This window comes from Nematolebias whitei, chromosome 10, assembly GCF_014905685.2.
Source record: "Nematolebias whitei isolate Nwh7 chromosome 10, NemWhi1, whole genome shotgun sequence".
NCBI classification, from domain to species: Eukaryota; Metazoa; Chordata; class Actinopteri; order Cyprinodontiformes; family Rivulidae; genus Nematolebias; species Nematolebias whitei.
This window is the reverse complement of record NC_056507.1, coordinates 34,086,346-34,097,203: the sequence shown is the minus strand read 5'-3', so window position 1 is coordinate 34,097,203 and position 10,858 is coordinate 34,086,346. Positions and strand designations below refer to the sequence as shown.

General features: G+C 42.4%; 1 protein-coding gene across 1 annotated transcript in view; it reads right to left on the bottom strand.

Moving 5' to 3' along the window:
• Positions 1 to 10,858, bottom strand: part of LOC119415830 (coiled-coil domain-containing protein 136) — a gene marked incomplete in the record, with an annotated part of 48,586 nt that overhangs the window by 6,085 nt on the left and 31,643 nt on the right. Inside the window, 4 exon segments of the mRNA XM_037683002.1 lie at positions 1,774 to 1,905; positions 2,244 to 2,520; positions 4,262 to 4,379; positions 9,561 to 9,863. Coding sequence (XP_037538930.1) covers positions 1,774 to 1,905; positions 2,244 to 2,520; positions 4,262 to 4,379; positions 9,561 to 9,863 — 830 coding nt within the window.

Sequence of the window (10,858 nt, the reverse complement as noted above, 5' to 3'; positions counted from 1 at the left end):
AACTCTTCCCACACTCTTGCAATATTCTAAACAATGTTTCTAAACGCCCTAAAAGAGCACAAAATGTTGTGATTTTAGCTCTCTGCCTCCTCTCAGCCACCTGCAAGAGCTCTTGGCCACGCCCACTTCCCACTCTGCATGGAGACCAGCTGATCAGCTGCAGCAGAGAGTTTATCCTGCAGTGTAGGCCGCACAGATGTGCAGCAGGTGCTAAATAATTTAAAATAATTAATTTAAAATAAAAATTCCATGCCAATCGTGCGGCTCATCCATCAATCAGCCAGTGTGTCATGCCCACTCTTATTTTGAAAAACCACGATATAGCAAGTCTGCGATAAATGAACCGCGAAGTAGCGAGGGACTACTGTACTTTTGTTTTATAATAGTGTATGCCTGAAAGCTTCTTGAATTACTCTGCATGATTTCTCTAAAGTTTACAGTTAATAACCCAGTTTCTGTTATTTTTTCCGTACCTGAATGATTTCCTATATATTTGTGTTTTTGTCCACCAACAGTATTTAAGCACCATCATCACAGAAAAAGTCAGGACACAGACACTTCTGGGGGGGACGTGCTCCCCCAGACCAAACCACACAATAAATACAGATATGAGCTGACGGGCCGGGTCAGCTCATATCTGCACATGTACCACTACAATATGGGACACAGAAAAAAGTGGGCAACGTACACAGAGTCCAACAGGGTGTAATGTGAGGTTTGGCATGTTAGTTGATAGTGTGACTGCAAAGAAAAGGCATTTCTATAATTATAAAAAATAATGATTATAAAACTGTGTTTAATGAATTGTTTGGAGCTCTTGAAGTGGGATTCAGTACTTCTGCTAACAAGTAATATCTTACCTGTTGTAGATAGTTTTGTTTTATAACTTAAGTTTTAAAATAAACTGAGTTTATTTTTAACTATTAAAGTAATTTCATAACTCAAATCTCAAAACTTCCCTTGTGCTTCGTGCAATGATACAGTGTTTTATCAAACTTTTCTCTGCTTAAATTTTGGGATAGATATTTGCTTCAGCAGAAATATTATAATATTCCTGCAGGAGGTGCCCAGAGCTGCACCAGATTTGCTTCAGCAAGCTGGTGTTCCACTTTCTATGACTAATTCAATTCAGTTTATTTATATAGCACCAAATCACAACAAACTTGTCTCAGGGCACTTTACAGGAACATTCACATTCACAGAAAAGCCAATTAGTAAAAGTGTATATAAATAAGCCAGCAGACTCATTGAATCTTCATTTCGTCACAGTCTCCCATCCTGAGCAAGCACAGCGGCAACAGTGGAAAGACAAAAACTCCCTTTTAACAGGAAGAAACCTCCAGCGGAACCAGGCTCAGGATCATCTGCTTCGACTGGTTGGGTTTGAGAGGACAGGAAGGAGACGCAAATGGACAAAACTTTACATAGAGTTTACAGAACTCTGTAAATAATCTTGCAATGCAAAGCTGACTAGTTTTGTCCAACTTGGACTGTTAGATTGTGACTAACCAAAATCGAACAGTTTTTCTCCAAACTGATGCCATTCAAAGAGTTATCCACAACAGGTAAGATATTTATTACCTTTCCACAAAACTCCACTTCAAATGATCTGAACTATCTTTTTTTATTCAGAAGTCACAAATTGAAACAAATACTACTGATCTTTAAGATTCCACATGTTCCTATAATTTGTCATTTAAGTTGCATTCTAAATCTAAACCTTACATCATTACAGTGTTGGTGTCATCAGGCTGAGGCTGTCCAATCTCTCACCTGAGCCCCCCCTGACAGCTTCTCCAGCTCTGCCTTGCAGCGCTGCAGCTCCTCCTCCAGCTCTGCTCTCTCCCTCTGGCTGCTGTCGTACAATACCTGCAGCTCCTTCAGCTCCATCTTCAAACCGTCACACTGGAAGACACACACAGCATAATTATTTGAATTAAAGGAAACTGTTCTGCGCTCCAATCTAAACAAACGTTCAAATCTTATAATATGGAATGTCGGCGTCATTATGTGCTCGTGTGCAAGATTTTTTTTCATTATCACGCTGTTGACCTTCAACCAAAGATTAAGAGCATGTTAGGATTTTTTTTTTCTTGTCTCCAAACCCTATGTGTCATTTTCACCACTTTTAATTGTCTGTCCAAACAGGTCTCACTTGTAAATGAGTCTTTGAGTCTTAATTGTTTAAATAAAGGTTGAATGAATAAATTTCTTGGTGTTGCTCAGTTTCTAAAGCCTCCTACCTCTCTCTGAACCTTGGAGGCCTTCTCCTCGGCCTGCTTCAGCTGGTCTCTCAGAGATAGGATCTCACTGATGCCCCCGTTCCAGCTTGTAGGCGTCACCGGCTTCCCATCGAACGAGATGTTCTTCTGGATGGAGGCGTCCACCAGGTGACAGTTCTCAGACTGAGCCATGGTCATGTAGCTCTCTGTCATCACCTCGTCTGAGGACACCTTCGTCTCCCCGACCTCTGTGCCCTCCATCGTGTCCTCCTCTTTCAGTGACAGGTAGACGCTGGAGCTGCAGGGGTGGTGGTGAAAGAGACTCAGAATGCTTTCAGAACATCCATGTTTTTATCACTTTATTTATTTGATTGATAACATTTTGTCTTTATCACTAAACAATGAAAGTATGTTGGTGCATGCATGTGGTAGTGTTTGTCTGTTAGCGAAATGTCTCATGAACCTGGATGGAAAACTGGATGGATTTTAACTAAACTCAGAAAGAAAACATTTTCTATTCAAGATGGCTGCCACAGCTAATTGACGTTGGTCAACACAAAAACAGTTATAATGGTCAATTTTACATTTATATACACATTACATTTTACTGAACATTGTTGGATTTTATACCTGGAATATTGAGCATGGACTTCGGAGTCAATTTTATAGATATTAAACTAGGATTTGGTGTGATGGTATTTTAACCACTAATAAATTAGACATTTTGAGGTTAGGTGGCACAGTGGGTCAGTTGGTAGAGCTGTTTCTTCTCAGCTAGAAAGTCGCTGGTTAAAAATCCCGGCAGGGGTCTTTTCTAGGTGGAGTTTGCATGTTCTCTCGGTGGGTGAGTGGGTACTCTGGCTTAGAGCTGTCACTTCTAACCCGAACCCAGAGCCCGGCCCTGCCTGACCTGGATTAGGACCGGGCCGGACCATAATAATGTGCTTAATGTGCGGGCCTAGTTGGTGTTAGGCTTTTGACTGTGTCAGCGGCTGCAAGCGGCTGACAATTCAATTATATGGCAACATGGCTTGCCATACTTTCACCAGCTGCACGCAGCCATTTGACCACGCGCTGACAGGCCTTGAAAGAGGTAAAAAGTTCAGTTAAGCTTCAGATGGACCACTGCGCTCAGTGGACACGCGCAGCCAAAGACTCAAACAGGTGAGATCACAAAATATCTGACATGTCAGAGCAGGGTCCATGTCTGAATAATGCAGAGTGCAGCAGAAGCAGGGATTTAATGCACTTTGACGGCCATGACAGGACAAACACCCCCTCAGCTCTTTTTATTCAGCCGAGCGCATACGCCAACCATTAATACCTATATAAGCAGTCAAAGCTCAATTAAAAATATCGGGGGGGGGGGGGGGGGGCACACCTGTAATTACTGTTAATTCGTCAGGTCAAGTGGGGTTCGGAAATGATGGTTATGGGCTACAGCCAAGTCGGGCCAGATTGTTTTGGACCCAAATGCAACTTTGTGTTCCTCCCACAGACCAAAAACATGCATGTTAGGCTCATTGGTAACTCTAAATTGTCCCTAGGTGAGAGAGAGTGTGAATAGTTTTTTGTCTTGTTTGTCTCTATGTGTCCCTGTGATGGACTGAAGACCTGTCCAGGGTGTCCCCCGTCTCTCAAAGTGACTGCTGGATATGGGTACCATTAACCCCAGTGACCCGAAAAGGAAGAAGAGGGTAATGGATGGATGGATTTTGAGGTTAGTCCAAAACGTCTCTGACTCCATACTTTCTCAGCATGAGATGATTTAAATTCTGGCATGAAAGGAGGTGGGCGATATGCATTCCTTCAATCCTTTAATAAATCTAATGGCCTAATGACGAGCTGTATGGTGTTACAAGTTTACTGCAGTAATTAAATAAACAGGTGGTAGGTGTTTTTTTACATGACACGCAGCTGTGATGGGGAAAGGGCAGTAGTCCAGAGGGTATCCCCCACCCCCACCCACCCCCACCACCACCTCTTCACGGCTGATCAAATGAACACAGCTGATGAGCGAGCAGCCGTTGACCTCTCACCATGTCCTCTGTCTCTGCAGCAGCTGCAGCCTCTCAGAGAGACGTCTGTTGTCCTCCTTCAGGGTCTGACACTCCTCCCTCAGCATGCGGCACTCCTCCTTCAGCAGGCTCACGTCACCTGAAGGAGCAAAGATCAAGATATCTCAAGGTTCAAATATATATACAGTAATCATTTACAAATTTATTATTGTACGCCTGTTTCGACATTGAACATGCTTTACTGCCCTCTAAAAAATATTTTATGTCTTATAATCGGCACTGCTGCAGGACTGTTTTGTTATCTTCTCTCTAAAATATTTTCTGCTTTACCCCTTGTCTTTATAAACCGCCCTCCCAAAAGACCCAATTTGCTCTGAGTTATCAAAAAATGTTATTCAGAGCAAGACAGCTGCTCACTTGCAGTTTTAAAGCATGACAAGCTAGCCGCCAGGCACATTTTATGCAAAGATGTCAAAACAAATGGAAAACAAGTGAACCTTTTGAGACTGTTGAAGTGCTGCGAACTTTTGGGAAATAAAAAAAAATCACTTGTGATTTTTTTTTTTTTTTTTTGGCCTTCATAATTTCCAGATATATTAGATGTCAAAAAAAGTTGCATTTTACAAACAATTCAAAAAAAGAACAATCAAAAGATGTTTACTTTTAAAGATGATCATTTCCTTGTCATAAAGATCACTTAAAAAATAAAGTATGAAAAAGATAAAAAGTAATTTATTCTTGTGTTGATGGCAGCTCTGACCTTAAATTAAAAATTTGCTAGCAAAGTTTATAAACAGATGCCAACTTCCACGTGTGTTAGTGTCAGGTTTTGAGGAGAATTGGACCAAATGATGCAGGAGAAACGCAAAGAAAAAACACTGAACCCAAAGTTTTCAAAACAGAAAAGAAACGTGAGAACAAAAAAGGAATAAACCTAACAATAAACAAAAAATACTCACGACAAATACCACAAACCCTGACAGTTTGTTGATATTTGGAAACAGCCAAAAAGACGGAAAATAGGTCAACAGAGGTGACGTCCAGGGTCACCTGTTCCCGTTATTAGGGATGTCGGTCAGTTTCAATGCACTGCTTACATTTATTCAATAAAGTATGCAGATAAAATTGTTTGTTTACACTGAGTGCATACCTGCATTTCACGTGTGCATTAATATTTGTTGAAAACTGTTGGAGTAAATAAACTCATCCAAACTGCACCATTTGATTTTTCTTTTTCTTTCGGCTTTTCCCTCTTCAGGGGTCTCCACAGCGAATCATCCTCCTCCATCTCACTCTGTCCTCTGTGTCCTCTGTCCTCACTCCAGCTACCTCCATGTCCTCTCTAACTGTATCCATAAATCTCCTCTTTGTCTTTTTCCTGGCAGCTGCATTTCTAACATCCTTCTACCAATAATATCCACTGTCCCTCCTCTGGACATGTCCAAACCACTGTCCCTCCTGTGGACATGTCCAAACCATCTCAGTCTGGTCTCTCTAACTTTATCTCCCAGTTGTTCAACCTGTGCTGTTCCTCTGATGATCTCATTCCTAATCTCATCCATCCTTGTCACTCCTAAGGAGAACCTCAACATCTTCATTTCTGTTACTTCCAGTTCGTTCTCTTGTCTTTTTGTCCATGTCTCTGTCTCCAGACCATACAACATAGCTGGTCTCACCACTGTCTTGTAAACTTTTCTTTTGACCTTTGCTGACATCCTTTTGTCACAAATCACTCTTGAAACTTTTCTCCATCCACTCCATCCTGCCTGGACTCTCTTCTTCACTTATTTACCACATTCCCCATTTTCCTGGACAGTGGACCCCAAGTCCTTGAAGTCCTGCACCTTTGTGATCTCTGCTCCTTGTAGCCTCACTGTTCCACCAGCCTCCCTCTCATTCACACACATGTACTCTGTCTTACTATGGCTGACTTTCATTCCTCTTCTTTCAAGTGCATACCTCCACCTCTCCAAGTTCTCTTCCACCTGTTCTCTGATCTCATCATAGATCACGTCATCTGCAAACATCATAGTCCATGTGGATTCCTGCCTGACCTCATCTGTTAGTCGGTCCATCACCAGAGCAAACAAGAAGGGGCTCAGAGCTGATCCTTGATGCACTCCCACCTCCACCTTTAAGTTATCTGTCACTCCTACAACACATCTCACCATTGTCCTGCTGTCCTCACACATGTCCTGTGTCTAACATACTTCTCTGCCACTCCAGATTTTCTCATACAATACCACACCTCCTCCCTCGGCACTCTGTCATATGCTTTTTCTAAATCCACAAAGACACAGTGGAGTTCTTTCTGACCCTCTCTGTACTTCTCCATCAGCAACCTCAAAGCAAAAATGGCATCTGTGGTGCTCTTTCTCAGCATGAAACCATACTGCTGCTCACAAATAGTCACCTCTCGTCTAAGTCTTGCTTCCACAACTCTCCCCCAGATCTTCTTTGAGTGACTCATCAACGTAATTCCTCAGTAGTTGTTACAACTCTGTACATCGCCCTTGTTCTTAAAAATGGGCACAGCACACTTGTTCTCTTCTCCATTCCTCAGGCATTTTCTCACCCTCATATATGCCATTGAATATTTGAGTAAAAAGAAACCTCACTGCTATCTCTCCAAGACATTTCCAAACCTCCACTGGTATGTTCTCAGGTCCTACTGCCTTCCCCTTCTTCATTCTTTTCAGAGCTTTCTGAACTTTATCCTCACTAATCTTTCCCACTTCCTGGTCCACAGTTTATGTGACCTCTGCTCTCCTTTCTTTTTCTTTTTCTTTCATTTTCTTCATTGATTAGCTCCTCAAAGTACTACTTCCATCTTTCCGTCACACTCTCATCACTTTTTAGAACATTACCATACCTATCTTTAACAAGTCTAACCTGCTGCACATCCTTTCCAGCCTAATCCCTCTGTCTCACCAATCAGTACAAATCCTTCTTGCCCTCTTTAGTGTCCAGTCTTCCACACAACTCATCATATGCCTTCTACTTTGCCTTTGCCACCTCCCTCTTTGCTCTACATTGCATCTCCTAAAATTCCTGTCTCCTCTCTTCAGTCCTCTCACTGTCATATTTCTTCTTGGCTAACCTCTTCTCTGAATAGCTTCCTACACTTCACTATTCCACCACCAGGTTTCCTTATCATCCATTCACTGTCCAGATGACACACCAAGTACCTTCCTACCTGTATCTCTACTTTCTGTTGCTGTAGTAGTCCAGTCATTTGGAAGCTCTTTCTTACCACCCAGTGACTTTAACAGTTCCTCTCTGAACTCCTCACAACATTCTTCCTTCTTCAACTTCCACCATTTGGTCTTCTTCTCTGATTTTACTCTTTTTTATCTTCTTTTCAACAACAATCATTCTACACACAACCAGCCGATGCTGTCTGGCCACGCTCTCCTCTGCCACAACCTTACAGTCCCCAATCTCCCTCAGGTTTCCTCTTGTACACAGAATGTAGTTGACCTGCGTACTCCTTGCTCCACACTTACAGGTCACTCTATATTCCTCCCTCTTTTGGAAATAAGTGTTGACACCATTTCCATTCTATTGGCAAAATCCACCACCATCTGTCCTTCCTGGTTTCTTTCCTTGACATCAAACCTACCCATCACTTCCTCATCCCCTTTGTTTCTTTCACCAACATGTTCATTCAGGTCTGCTCCGATCACTTTGTCCTCCCTGGAAATACTCTCTATAATTTCAACCAGATCCTTCCAAAATGTGTCTTTCTCCTCTACATCACATCCAACCTGTGGAGCATAACCATTGACAACATTTAGCATCAGACCTTCTGCTTCTACCTTCATGCACATCACCCTGTCTGACTCTCTCTTCACCTCTACTACAATATTTGCCAACTCCTTCTTCAGGACCACCCCTACTCCATTTCTCTTTCTATCCATACCATGGTAAAACAGTTTGAACCCTGCTCCAATGCTGTGAGCCTTGCTGCCCTTCCACTTGGTCTCTTGGACACATAAAACATCTACCTTCCTTCTCTGCATCATGTCAGCCAGCTCTCTACCTTTGCCTGTCACTGTCCCCACATTTAGAGTTGCAACCCTCAGTCCTACATTCTTGACTTTCCTCTTCTCCCTCTGTCTCCTTACATGTTTCCCTCCTCGTGGTCTTTGACTAACAGTAGCACAATTTCCGCCGGCACCGTTTGTCAACAGCACCGGTGATGATCGTTGTTAACCCGGGCCTCGACCGATCCGGTATGGTTTCGCTTTGATGAACTCGCATTAGTTTTGGCAAAAGTGTTTTACCTCAGATGCCCTTCCTGCCACAACCCTCACCATTTATCCAATCTTGGGACCAGCACAAGAGATACACTGGCCTGTGCTCCCTAGTGGCTGGTTTAAACTGCACCATTTGATGTACAGTTCAGAATAACTTTGTTTAATGTTTGATTTCATACTTTGCTTAAGTACTGTTAAAATTTATGCAAGCCAGTGGAGTTCAGATTTAATGTCTCTGCTTGTGGAATTGTTATAATTAGAGCAAATATGAAAGTGTATCATTCTGAAAATATTTCCTAAAGCTTGAGACCACCCTCACATACAGTATGTTTGTAAAATAAACATTTAGAAAAACATCGGGTTAGAAAAAAACAACATAAAATTTAGGAAGAAACGTGCAATGAATGTCAATCTTTAACTGTCAAACTGTTACGTTTAAATGAACACCAAGTCTGACTTTGATGAAATTTATGTTTAAATCACATTCATGCTGATGTTTTGTATAAATATATAAAAGAAAAATACAAAAAAACAACATGAGAATGCCTTTCTTTGTCCCAGCCACTGCTCAGCTGTTGAACTTTCTGGTTATGTTGTATGTTGGAAAAGTGCATCCCTCTGTGTCATGATCTCATGATCCTTGTATATGAGTTACACACGCACAAACACACAGAGGTGCGCACACACACACCACACCCTGTGCAATCCTCAACAATCATCTTTGTAATTATTGCTGCCTGTAGATGATTTATGCTCCTGACAGCAGGATGCTAACATGATGTGAGGGAAGAAGACCATTCATAACCTCCTGTTTTGTTTGTGTAATCTCAGCCTCAGTGACTGACTGTAGGTGATTTGTTTCAGCAGCATGTTGGATTAATTCCATAAACTGAGCGGAGGCATAAATCTCTGTCATTAGTCGTTGACTTCATCGTTTGGCTCGTTCATTGCTGTTTGGACATTGTGCAGATGTTTGTTTGAGAAAAAAACAACTTTTTCTGTTTTACATTTCTTATTTGACATCAATCATTTGTGTTTTTCTTCTCCCTCGTTACTCTCACCCTCTCTCCTCTCAGCCTCCCTGCGCTGGCTCTTCATGCTGATCTCTGCCCTCAGAGTGGTGATCTCCAGCTCGTACTCCTGGGTCTCCTCAGTGAGATGCTGCAGCTCTGCCCGCCGGCGACACAGCTCCTCCTGCAGCGACGCAATGTCGTTCTCCCGCTCGGCGGCGGCCTCCTCGGCCGCCTGCTGCAGCAGGAGCACCTCCTCCTGGGCCGTACGCAGCTCCTCCTGGGCCTCGGTTAGCTCGCTCTCCTTTTCCTCTTCCAGGCTGTTCATCTCCTCCTGCACAGAGCGCAGCTGGGCTGGAAGCAGGAGGAGGAGGAGGTTAGCCTTGGCTTCATGGGAGGTGTGTGTGACAAACTGCAGTCAACCTGAGTTTAATGTGTGTTTGTGTCTCACCTGAGGTTTTGTAGGAGTGGGCCTGTGTGTGTTTCTGTGTTGTGTGTTTTGGTGTTTAAAAAAGGAGCTGATGTAACCGAATGTAACCAACCTGCTTTTTTTAATTAAATAAAAAAGTTAAATTTATTAGTTTAATTATTTAGAGAGAAGACTTCACCTTTATATCCACCTAATGTGATTTTCTTTCTTGTGTGTTTGTTTTGTTCTACTCTCAGAACAGCTAAAGGTTACATTTGAACTTTTATTAAAACCCCACATCTGGAATTTTTAGTTTGTCATTTTTCCTTTCAGCAAACATTGAATACATCATGGATACCAGCCAACAAGAAGCTCTATGCCCATTTATTTATTATTTTACAAGGACATGCCATTTAAGTCTTGTGTTTTTAATCATCTATTGATTTCCTTTATAAATGTATAAAGACTTTGCTTTGCTGATGTCTAAAATACTGTACCAGGTAGGGCTGGGCCATATCACATCGATCACGATAATACCAGTAAAAAAAAAAGCTTGCCTGGGAAAATAAATGATATCATGATATGCTAAGTTCATGATGTAATACGTCAGGGTGCCCCGCCCCGTTAACAGAATCGAGCGCGCCAAACGACTGAACCGAACTGTGCATCCCCCCTCCCTCCACCGTTAGGTACTGGTGTAATGCTAATTAATTGCGTGCAATACTAGCTAGCTAAAAAGATAAAAACAAACAACGTGCGGCTCAGCTGTCTCTCCATCCAGTTCTAAACTAAACTGCTAAACTCTAAAGTGCCGGTACAAACGCAGCTCATCTTTTTTCTCTCTCCCCACCCCGCTCTGAACTGCCAGTGCGGGCACAGCTCGGCTGCGTCTCCCCCCGCTCTAAACTTCTGGTACAAACGCGCGCAATATAAATATAAA